Source organism: Meles meles, chromosome 3 (assembly GCF_922984935.1).
Source record: "Meles meles chromosome 3, mMelMel3.1 paternal haplotype, whole genome shotgun sequence".
Taxonomy (NCBI): domain Eukaryota; kingdom Metazoa; phylum Chordata; class Mammalia; order Carnivora; family Mustelidae; genus Meles; species Meles meles.
Genome location: NC_060068.1, coordinates 135,748,437 through 135,760,808, shown reverse-complemented (window position 1 = coordinate 135,760,808; position 12,372 = coordinate 135,748,437). Strand labels below are relative to the sequence as shown.

The 12,372-nt window shown below is 41.6% G+C and overlaps 1 protein-coding gene across 5 annotated transcripts in view; it reads right to left on the bottom strand.

The window, feature by feature from the left end:
• The window catches only part of TIMD4 (T cell immunoglobulin and mucin domain containing 4), a 33,151-nt gene extending 22,281 nt beyond the window's left edge, over positions 1-10,870 (bottom strand). For 3 of the 5 annotated variants that reach the window (XM_045998656.1, XM_045998658.1, XM_045998659.1), the window contains exons 1-5: positions 10,790-10,870; positions 5,624-5,962; positions 2,927-3,181; positions 1,146-1,229; positions 13-96 (exon numbers count right to left, since the gene is read on the bottom strand). In XM_045998656.1, coding sequence (XP_045854612.1) covers positions 13-96; positions 1,146-1,229; positions 2,927-3,181; positions 5,624-5,962; positions 10,790-10,847 — 820 coding nt within the window. In that variant the 5' untranslated portion in view covers positions 10,848-10,870. The remainder of the gene's footprint in view (positions 1-12; positions 97-1,145; positions 1,230-2,926; positions 3,182-5,623; positions 5,963-10,789) is intronic. The other 2 variants (XM_045998657.1, XM_045998660.1) reach the window with 1 other exon arrangement.
• Positions 10,871-12,372: the final 1,502 nt, after the last annotated feature.

The following is a 12,372-nucleotide window of genomic DNA, read 5'->3' as shown; positions in this document are numbered from 1 at the left end:
ACAGCCCCTTACCTCCTGTCTGAAGAAAAGTCACTGGGTCACTCATTTCCCACATGGAGGCCTGGGATGTTGACTGGAGAAACCAGGATTCAGACTCTGAAGGAAAAAAAAAAAAAGGAAAAGAGAAAACAAACTTAGTAAATACCTCTCTATTTTTTATTTTTGGTGCCTCACTGTCCCCTAAACTAACTTCTGTCATAAAAAATAAAAGAAAGCCAATGTTTACTGAGCATGTAGTTCATGTCAGACAGTGTTCTAAGTGATCTCCATGCATCCTCTCAGAAATCCTCAGAAAGAGACAAGGATGGGTGTTGTTATTAGTCCCATTTTACCAATGTGGAAGCCAAGGCCCAGAGAGACAAAATAACATTCCCAGAGTCACACAACAGAGAAGAAACTACCTCCCTATACTCTACTAATGTAAGAATTGATTGATTTTTTTTTTAACACTCCATACATGGCTGCTTTCTTCTACTTGAATAAAACCCCATAAGTAATATCTCCAACTTGAGGCATGCAGTCATGGCCATTGTATGCATGAAGTTATACAGCTCTCCAACTCACCTGGGAAGAAACCGAGGCCAGAGACCCCTGGCAAAAATGAGTAGAAGAGGGAGCCAAGGCTGGGCAGTTCTCTCTGGCAGCCCCATGGATGTGAATCATGCCTTATCTTTAGGGTAGTCTCTGCCCTTGGACCCTAGTAAATACCTAAAGAAGGCTTGAGGGATGGATGGAAGGTCACATGGATGAAAGAATTCTCCCTCTATTACAGAAAGCCAGTGAGACAAGTGAGGATATCCCTCAAAGGGACCTACAGAGATCGTTGTGCTTGGAATTAGAATGAGAGAGTTAAGCACTCCCTCGCCTAGACCGGAAAGGCAAACATTCCAGAGAGTGCTACCATGAAGAATTGCTCAAACAAATCAAGGTCAGTCCCAATCTCTCTCCCTCTCTTTCTCTCTCTCTCCCTAGCCCCCTGTCTCTCAAAGCCACAAGAGTGAATGAACCACAAATATTGTCCAGTTTGTCCTAGGTGGGGTTCATGGCACACAGGACCCAAAAGTCATCTCTAATCATCTGATTCAATAATACTTTACTCTCCTCAGTGTAAGAAATGTGGAAAAGAAAAGAAATTGTCCACGTACCTTTGGATGTCAGCAAGGCAGTGCTTCCAGAAGTCACCTCAGTGCTTCTTTCAGGGTCTCTGGAGAGAAAGAAAGTTTCTGACTCTGGAAGAGAAAAAAATTTCAATAAAAGGGAGCAAAAAATAAGTGTTTTGCCCAGTGCTGGGATTCGGGCCTATTTTTATAGTTGTCTTTTCTGCTTTCTTATGTATTTCAGGTTTTCTTCAAGGATTCCAAGTAATTTTTAGGATCAAGGGGAGAAAACTACAAATATATACACACACACACACACACACACACACACACACACACATATTATATGTTATATATAATATATGTGTATATACATATATATATTATATTTTAAGGTGATTATTTTAAAGGCCAAAAGAATAAAAAATACATACAAAAATTGACTGGCTTATGGTTCATGGATTTTAGATGACTACTCAGAATATACAAGGATTAGTAAATTCAATGTTGTCAAGCTATATAAACTATTTAGGCCTTACTAAGTCAGTTGGGACACCTAAGAAAGCCTTCACACTATCTCTTAATGGTTTTCTAATATTCTTACATCGGAATCAGAGGTTGAAACATGGTGGGACTTTTGATAAGCCCTGTAAGTAATGGAGCTAGTAACTCAATGAGGGTCCAAGACACAGGATCAAAAAGGATTGGGGGGAGGAAGGGGGGGGAAGGAACAGAACAGAAGGGAGGGAGGGAAGAAAAAAGGAAGAAAAATAAATAAGGGAAGATGGGGCACCTGGGTGGCTCAATTGTTAACATTCTGCCTTCAGCTCCGGTTATGATCCCGGGCTCCTGGGATCGAGCCCCACATCGGGCTCCCTAATCAACGGGAAGCCTATTTCTCCCTCTCCCACTCCCCCTGCTTGTGTTCTCTCTCTCACTGTATCTTTCTCTGTCAAATAAATAAATAAATAAATAAATAAGCATAGAACTTGTTCATCATCAAGGGTATTTTAAGGCATCTGGAGACCTTTCCTCAGTCTCTACTGCCCAGGCAGAGACTTAGCCCCTGGCAAACTGAAACCAGATTCTGACCCTGGGTGACATTTCCTGGTTCTTCAGTAAATATCTCTGAGATTCCCAGAAGGTCAACTGGAGAACCAAAAAAAAAAACCAACAACAATAAAACTGACTTTCAAAAAAAGGGGGGGGGGAATAGGGTGAAAAAAGGAAACCATAAAACAAAGAAAAGGAACAGGTAGTGAAACCACATCCTCGCTGACACCCACACACACGAACACACGTACACACACACACTGCTATAAGCTGAATTATATTCCCCAAAATTCATATGTTGAAATCCTAACCCCCCAAAACCTGAGAATGTGGCCATATTTGAAGAAAGAGGTAACTAAGGTACAATGAGGTTATATGGAAAGGCCCTAATTCGATATGAGTGGTGTCCTTAGAAGAAGATAACTTTAGGCCACACACTCACAGAGAGAAGACCATGTGAAAACACAGGGAGAAGGTGACCATTTTAAGCCAAGGAAAGAGACCCCAGAAGAAATCAATCCTACTGAGACCTTTATCTCAGACTTCTAGCATCCAGACTGTGAGAAAATAAATTTCTGTTGCTTAAGTCTCCCAGTGTGCAGCATTCTTTATGACACACCTAGCAAACCATCGCGCGCGCACCCACGCATGCACACACACACACACATCCAAGAGCAAGTCTCTGGACTGCCCCATCAGTAAAAAGAACCCTGTTTCAAGGGTCCAAGGGACATGTGACCAGCAGAAGGGAAAGAATGGCCAAATGTACCACGTACCTGCAGTGAGGATGGGCCCCTCCGTGGAAAGCTCAGTGGTTGGAAGCACTGTGGTGGCTTCAGAAAGAACTGTTGAGGTGGCTGGAGGGCATGTTGTTGCCACTGTTGTGAGGGCAGCGGTGGTTCTTGTCTGAAGTGGTGTTCTGGTTGTGAGCTCAGGTGTAATCATAGCTGTTGCTGGAAGCACAGCTGTGGTTGTTGTCAGAGCAGTGGTGGTGGTTGGGAGACGTGTTGTGGAGCGCCTGGTTGCTGGGGCTGTAACCAGTAGAAGATACATCTGGTACCAATCAGAGACAGGGGAGGAGGAAAGCCCTTTCTGCTGCCCTTACCCGGTCTCCTGAGCTGAACCACTGCACTGCCCATGAAAGTTGGGTTTCTTACCTCTACTCTTGGCCTTTCCAATCTGCTCTTCACAGATTGGTTAAAATAATCTTTTTAAATGACGAATAATTATGTCAGTCCCCTGTTTGCAACTTTTTACTGGGTCCTCCATGCCCCTGAGATAAAGGACCCAGTCCCCAAACTTAACGCACAAAACTCCACCTGATCCTGCTCTTTCTTTGCAATCTCATGTCTCCACTCTACTCTTCTTGCTCTTCCCCAGCCCACTGACCTTTCTTCTTCTCTCTGAACAGTGACCTCACCTTGGAGGGATTTTGTACCTGTTGCTCCCTAGCCTCTCACTTTATTAGGCTAACTCCTACTGAACCCTTTTGTAGCAGCTAAAAGGACACTGTTGCAAGGAGGTCACCTATATTCTGCCATTGTGATTAGGTTCCTTGCTTTTGCACTGCCATACTTTGCCTTCACAGCATTTACTGCATTCCTAACTGAACATTTTATCTGACGATTATGGTTTAACACCTTCTTCTCCCACTTGACTGCAAGCTCCATGAAGGGAAATCTGGTATTTACTTTGTTCTCTGCCACAAATCTTATACCTACCCCAGTGTTGGGCACATAGTAGGGGTTCCAAAAACATTGCAACAGTGAGCAAACGAACAATTGCATCAAAAGTGAGCCCAAACAGGAGCGCCTGGGTGGCTCAGTGGGTTAAAGCCTCTGCCTTCAGCTCAGGTCATGATCTCAGGGTCCTGGGATCGAGCCCCGCTTCGGGCTCTCTGCTCACCAGGGAGCCCACTTCCTCCTCCCTCTCTGCCTGCCTCTCTGCCTACCTGTGATCTCTGTCTGTCAAATAAATAAATAAATTCTTTAAAAAAAAAAAGTGAAACCAAACATAAAATTTCAGTCAAATAAGATGAAGAAGCTCTAGAGTTGTGCTGTACAAAATAGTACCTGTAATTAACAACAATATGTTATACACTTGAAGATTTGCTGAGTAGAACTCATCTTAGGTGATCTTTCCATATAAGATAAAATTAAACTCTAAAAAAAAGTGAGCCCAAAATATGCAACATGGGTTGAGAATATAGTCTTTTTCAGATATTACAGGTAAACTTATGCCAACACCACTGACCCCTGATATTTGAATTTGGGCTCATCAGCCACAATTATCCTATATGTGCTATCCTCTCTTAAATATGACAAGTTTCAATTAACTCTAACAGATTCCAGTGAGCTTAGAAATGACCCATGGATATTGAGTTCAACAAGTATTTTATAAAATAATAGCTGGTTATATACCAGGCTTGAAAAGAGAATGCTTGTATTAGTATCATTTAACTTCAATAAATCAGAAAAAATACCTTCTTTATCACAAAGTCACTTTCAGAGAAAAATATACTAATGTGCATGAATGTTCTCTAAGGAGAAGCATCCATATAAGTTGTTCTCAAATTCTAGAGTGCATTGAAGTCCCCTGAATATCCTGTTAAGTGTCTGGCTATAAGCATAGGACCCTGCCTCCCAAGATGCCTACCTAATTAGGAACAGAGCACAAGAATCTTCCATCTTTGATGCAGGTTGAACAAAGAGCTTACTCTGAAAGGCTCCATTCCAAACAAGCAGGAAAGCTGATTACTGTTAGTATAATTCAACCTTAGGCTGCTTTCCATGAACCTCAAATCTTTAAGAGTTCCACCATATTCCAGTTTCTTCAAAAGCAACTAATAATAATAATCATAAGAAGAAGAAGAAGAAGAAGAAGAAGGAAAGGCCACCTGAAAACTGTTATGATGGTCTCCAAATCTCATGCCCTTTCCCCTCTGCTGGGAGTCACAAAGTATTGGCTGATGGGCTGAAGCTGACCCATGGACACATTTTATTTAGTTTACATGGTAGTTCTTTTCTTAATTAGTTTAATTAATTTAATTTATTTAATTAATTAGTTTAATTAATTAGTTTAATTAATTAATTAATTAGTTTAATTAATTTAGGCAACATGCAAAAATCAATGCCATACACAAAAAAAAATGGGGAGATCTGAAAATACTGCACACAAATTTCTGCAAAGGGACAATCTCCTAGGTAAGAAGCAGATGCCCTCTGCACACTGATTCTGAAATTCACTGGTAATCTTCTCCATGTACCCTCCACTCACTCATTTCTAAGGTCTTCCTGGCCCCCATGGCCATTTGCTCCCTACTGTGGCTCCTCTAGCCGTAGAGACACATCTTAGATTTCATCTGCCCACTCGTGCTTAAGCACCTGCAGCCTGCCCAACAGCACCCACTGAATCCATTCCTCATCCACTGTTGGCATCTCCTTCTGCAGATACAAGCCCCTTGGTGCACGTACCTTTCATCAACTGCAGGCGAATGTTCTTCTTCACGTCATTGAACCAGCCAGGGACCTCTATGCGGCAGCAGTACACACTGCTGTCATCTTCATTGGTGTTGAAGATGGTCAAGGAGACATCGCCTCTCCAGATAATGCCCAGAAGTTCATATTTTGGTGACTTCCTGGACAGCACCCTCTTCCCATCGGTGTGGAGAAGCTCATTAGTGCATTTGGAATTGGGACACTCGCCCTTGCCCCAGCACATGCTGTTCCTTTTGTGAGACCAGGATGAGTATATACAGGGCAAAGTCACCGTCTGACCCAAATACGCTCTCACAGTCTCTTCTGCAGCTGAACCTGTGAGGAAAGATGAGAAAAATAGGCTGTGTGGTTCTAAAATCTCTCAAATATTCTACATGGCGTTTGTGTAGATAGCTGCTTCCAAGATGATGAAAAGAGTTGTAGTGTATACGTTTTAGCCTAAATTCCAACATGTCCTTAGCTGCTGCTGAGTCCCTAACTCCACACCCTTTTGTACCCTCACTGGAGACAGTTGACCCATGTGAGTATCCAGACTTGTCTCCACAACAAGACGTTTTGGCTGATCTTGGGGCACCTGGGTGGCTCAGTTGGTTAAGCATCTGCTTTTGGTTAGGTCACGATCCCAGCCCACATCAGGCTCTCTGCTCAGCGGGGAACCTGCTTCTCCCTCTCCCTCTGCCTCTCTCTCTCTGTCAAATAAATAAATAAAATATTTTTAAAAAGTAAATAAAATAAATAAAAATACCATTAATAAACAAACAAAAAAATGATCTTGAGTACCATTCCATAAACAAAAAAATTGTCCCATGAAAAGGCCATCATTTTAATCCAATCCCACTAACTCATATGAGCAGATCCAAAACCAACACTCTCCCCACTGTATCTCAATAAGCAGTGAGCATGTACTACAGTCCCAAATGCCTCAAATGGGATTCGCTCCACCCTCCAACCCAGAGAAGACCATGGCAGTAACATAGGCTTTTGAACTACATTTTATTTTCCTTCTCTTCTTTCAGTACTGGATACAGAAATTAATTGCTCTGGACCATTTATTTGTTGTTAGAGAATATGAAGTTAGGTGGAGTTTGAAAACATTTTTAATGTTAGAACTGGAAAGGACCACAGAAATTAGATATAATGGCAGCTGTGACGTACAGGAATGCTGGAAGGTTAGTCTTAGCAGATGAGCTGTGTAAGAAGAAAGGCATCACTATTTCTAAGATGAAGTAGTCATCTTTGCCAGCTTTGGCTGCTCATCAGCATGACCTGGGGAGCTTGTTAAAAATGCAAATTTCATTGTCCAACCCTGAATCAGAACCTCCGAGGCCATGGAAATATACCTAACCAAATTCTCCAAGTCATTCTTTTTTTTTTTTATTTTTTTTTTATTTTATTTATTTATTTGACAGAGATCACAGTTGGTGGAGAGACAGGCAAAGAGAGAGAGAAGGAAGCAGGCTCTCTGCTGAGCAAAGAGCCCGATGCAGGGCTCAATCCCAGGACCCTGGGATCATGAACTGAGCCAAAGGCAGAGGCTTTAACCCACTGAGCCACCCAGGTGCCCCTCTCCAAGTCATTCTGATGTCACTTGCTACTCAACCACTGTTTGAGGACCAAGAGACAAGCTCTTCTAAGATTACTTCCATCTCTGAGAATCTATTAAATATTTTCACTGCTGCAAATATCCAGCCCAAATATCAAGTAGTTTAAGAGAGCATCAGCGATTATTCTAACACCCTCACCCCCAAAAAACTGCTCTTGAAGACAGGCTGAAGCTCCAGATCATCAGGACTTCATCCTGCACCTGCAGGGGTCTATATATCCTGCTTATTGTTTTCTCCAGTGTTTTCTCCTCTCCATTCACTAACTTTGTGGACCTATACGGCTAAGTATAAGACAAGGCCAGCATTATCAGGTTCCTCTCTGACTCAAGTGTCAGGAATGCCCACATAACCCTCTCTAGAAGAAGGTGAGCACAAACTTTAAGAGTCACCAAATTGAGACCGGCCTAGAGCCTTCCCTGAAATCACAGTTTCTTCATTTCATCCTAGTAGAAATGTTTCAATGATTGTACATGCTCTGGAAGTCCCTTCGGCCCACCACAAAACCAGGAAAAATAAATAAATAAGAAATTCATTGTCATCACTTTCACCTATATTAACAACACAGAACATATGCTCCTAAAACTAGTAACTCCTACAATGTGAGCTGACTCTTATATTTGGAAAATTAATAACAAATATGTGCAGGAATTATTTCAGCGGGAAATTTGACAGTTTATTTTGCTAGTATCATAGTATGGAAGGAGGCCTCGTATTACTCAGTAAGAAAAGACCAGATACAGCAGACGAAACAGGCACAGATGAGGAAATGTGAGCGGCCAGTAAATTTCACCTGTGAAACTGGCAATAATTTAGAATGTCATTGATATTAAGGTTGGCCAGACAGGGACCTAGGACATGATTTAGACTACTGGAGTATACTGGAATAAAATGGAAAGTTCATTGACAGAGCCACACTATGGGGCAATCTGGCAGTTTCCATTAATACCAAACATGCATATATCCTAGCTAAGCCTTAGCAATTTTATGTTTTGTTATATACACTAGAAAAACACACATTTGCAAAGAAACCTATTTGCAAATGTTTGCTGCAGCTTTCATGTATATATGAGTGAAATGAACAATGCGTGCATGGGGAATGGCAAAACTATGGCATATGCATTCCAAGGAATTGTGAATGAATCATTCATTCCCTGTAACCATTCCAAGGTTAGTAAAAGTAGAGAGATCTATATCAGTTGACAAAAAAACTCCTTATTAACATATGAAAAGGACAAATTCATAACAATGCATAAAATATAAAAGCATCTGTTAACATAAATAAGACAATTTGCTTTTTTTTTTTTTTTTGGTGGGCACAGATGAATGAAGGTAAATGCATAGAAAAATGTCTGGTGAGATACACCTAACTCAGTGTACCAGTCACCTCTGTGATCAGAGAAAAGGAACTGGGGCTGGAAGTGGTAGTCAAAGAGATTTTAGCTTTATAATGGCTACTATTTTTTCACCAAGAGTGTTTCTTTATCACCGATCTGATTAAAAATTAATATTAAAAAAAGGAAGCAGGTAATTTGGTGTGGCAGAAAAGCACTCATTAGGCTTATATTGTAAACCTCATTCTGCCAGTTACTGCTTTTGTATTCTTGGAGGAAATCCACAACAATCCTGACCTCATTATCATCAAAAGACAAAGGGGATATATAATACTTGCTTCAGAAATAGTTCAGCGTTTCACATGCCATGAAGTATCAAATGACACATGAAAGTAATAAAGTATTGGTAGAAGTAACCAAATATTTCAGAATTTATAAATAGGATGGGAACCTGTTCTTTGCCATGATAAAAGCATGTTGGAGTAGAGGAATCATTGGCATCAAATCAATTCCCCTCTTCAGAAATGGTAGGTGCAATGAAGCTTCCCTGCCAGTTTGTTTCCTTCTTCAGCTGGTGACCTCAGAAAAGGTCCTTTACCAACTTGGGTTTCAGCTTCACCATTTAGAGAATAAAGGGTTTCATTCCACATCTTTTTCTTTTTTCTTTTTTTTTTTTTAGGATTTTATTTATTATTTATTTGAAAGAGCAAGAGAGTGCAACAGAGGCAGGGGGAGGAGGGGCAGAGGGAAAGAGACAAGTAGGATCCTCCTGACAAGAGGCTAGATCCCATGACTCTGGGATCATGACCTGAGCCGAAGGCAGACACAACCTAGTGAGACACCCAGGCTGCCCCTCATTCTGCATCTTTCAAGAGCATCTCCAGCCCTGACTGATTCTTTGTGATTCTGAGCAGTCACTCTCTTCTTAATTAGTCATTTTGGAAAAGGCACAAATGAAAAACAAGCAACCGACCATTCTCCAGATACAGCTTCCTACATGTAAGGTTAGAGAAGCTCACACAATCAGCGTCCAGCCAGTAGCAAGAAATGTGGATCTAGACTCCAGCAACCTTCAAAATGATGAAACCGCCACACCTCAACTTACTCAGGACAAGATAATTAATTGTCAAATTAAGACGAGTGAGGACACTGATAAAGTGACAGGGATTGCCTTTTTTCGGTGAACTCCTACAGAGTACCCACTGAGCCAGGCAATTAAATGATCAGTTACCTCAGGGTGATAAATTTTCTAATGAATGACTCCATGGGAGATAAGAACTCAGAGCAGAAACACCTAAACCCCTCCAGAAGCTCTGGGTGCTCAAGAAAAGCCTCACTTGGGTGGAGACCTGAGAATGCCGTAGTTTCAGAGGAAAGAAAGTCAGACAAAAAACAGCATGACAAAGGTTCAAAGGGTAGAGATTATACATTTGTTTTCCTTGGAACGGGGGTGTTCTCTCATGCAGCATATTTGAAAGATCAGTGCAAATAACTATGAACTTTAAAAAGTGCTAGGGACATTGGATACTGCCTAGTTCCAGAATCACGTATTGTTCAAATTGGTCTTACCAAAACCCCTCATTTCATACATAGAAGAGTCAGCAATTTTCGAAAGGTTCCCAATGTTAATGGTTGGTGACCAAGACACAAGGGCAGCTCAGTGCAGAGCATTTTGCCCAATGCTGCCAGGATGCAGAAGTCTAAGCTGGCCCAAACTGAGTGTATACGTCTGCCGCATCCAAGACCTGGAAACAATGCACAGAAAAGAAACCTCACCTTGAAGCCTCATCCTCAGCAAAATAAAACAAACAAAAAGCAAACTATAACTCCTAAAAATCAAGAGGAAAGGTAAGAATTATAATAAGAGCTCTTGTAGGACAAATTCCCCAGACTCCAACTGTGCTAATAATACCTGCAGAAGAAATTTCTTTTTCCCATCTCATCTGACCCTTTATTTTGTGTTTCTTCTTAAAGGGTCCTTTCTGATATGAACACAAATTATCCCACCCTAAAACTCCAAAACCAGTTGCAGGATAAAAATCCTGTGTAACAAGAAAGGGGAGAGACCCTCAAAGAAGGAAGCCTGGAGGGAAAGAGGAATGAAGCAGGCTTCTGCTCCATGGAGGCCTGATCAGCCATGAGAATCCAACACAGGATGCCAAGCTATCCAGCGACTCTTGCATGGAAGGAGGATTCAGAACACTTACTCAGAGAAAGCCGCCCAAGCTCAATCAGCAGCCAGAGAATAAGAGGCCCTTTGGACATTTTGATGGTTGGCAGGCCCCAGGAGTCTGTCTGTCTGTCCAAAGCCCATTTCTTATACTCCAGTGAATGCTGACAGGGCAGGACCTTTTAGTTTCATTTCTCTTTCTGCTTCATAATCTTCCCTTTCCCCCCTCCTGAATGGCTTCCCTCAATCTGGGATGTATGATAAAATGTGCTGAGCACTTTTCTCTCGGCCACTAGTGTATGCCAAATGTGTGCACAGATAGTGAAGTTGCATGGGTATTCCTTTGTCCATGTGTATCGAGGTATTTCCTACCTGTGTGTTAGCATCAATGCATGTGCTGATGTGTATGTGCATGTGGGAGCTGTGCTCAAGCTACAGTCCTCCTGGTTACTGTGCAGCTCAGAATAAAATGCCATGAACTCTCCTCACTGACAGCTGTTTACAAATGGACTCCTCTTAGGGGCCAAAGGAAAGTTAGCCTAGAATTTGCCTCTGCTCCCTTTGCCTGATTCACCTGTTTCTCCATCACTCCGATCTTTGATTCCTTTACCCCAATAACAAAAAAAGAAAAGCAGGGCTGCAATCAACCATCACATAATGGTGATTAGAGTTTACTAGACAAGGAAAGAAGAATTCAATAGAAGAAGCATACTTTGGCCATTACCGGATGGGCTCAGATAATAAAGAAACCCAAGGTCTAGACCCAATTCTACTGCTTTTTAAGTGAAGCCACTTGATAAAAGATAATTCACAAACCAGATTACATGGTTTGACTCTATAGATTCAATGTTCTATACAAGAACCACAGAACCAGTTATAGAAGGAACCAAATCAATCAGTTGTGTTTTCTAAAATAGACTTAGGGGCACCTGGGATACTCAGTTGGTTAGGCGACCAACTCTTGATCTCAACTCAGTTCTTGATCTCAAGGTTGTGAGTTCAAGCCTCATGCTGGGCCTACAGCCTACTTTAAATTTAATTAATTAATTAGATTTAGGTAATCATCATTGGTTATTGAATCCTTAGTTATATACCAGGCACTCTGCTACATGATACAGATGTATTATTTAATTCTCACAATCCAAAGAAATAGATATATTTTTTCTCATTTAACACATGAGGAAACTGAGGCTTAAGGGAGCTACATAAATGACACTGACAGCTAAGAAGGTGTGAAAACAAGGCTCAAACCCAAGTCTCCCCGATCCCAAAGCCCATGTCCCTAACCACTGCACCCTCCTTTGACCTGTGATCCTTAGGGTAACACAGCCATGGGACCGCCCACACCAGTGGCCATCAGATCTCACCCAGCCCCAGAGAAGGAATTTAAGGATGCACAAATGCTCTAGATTAAAAAAAAAAAAAATCCTCAATTGATTGTAATCAGTCAAATGGGCCTCAGACATTCAACATGGCTCACAGTAAAAGTATTGGTGAAAATACAAATATTGGATAGGGCTCTGGACTCAGAGAAGCCAGAAAAATGGGGAAGGAATGAAAATGAGGGACTCAGGGAAAAGCCTCCCATTGAATACCCATTGAATTGTGGAATCCTCTCCC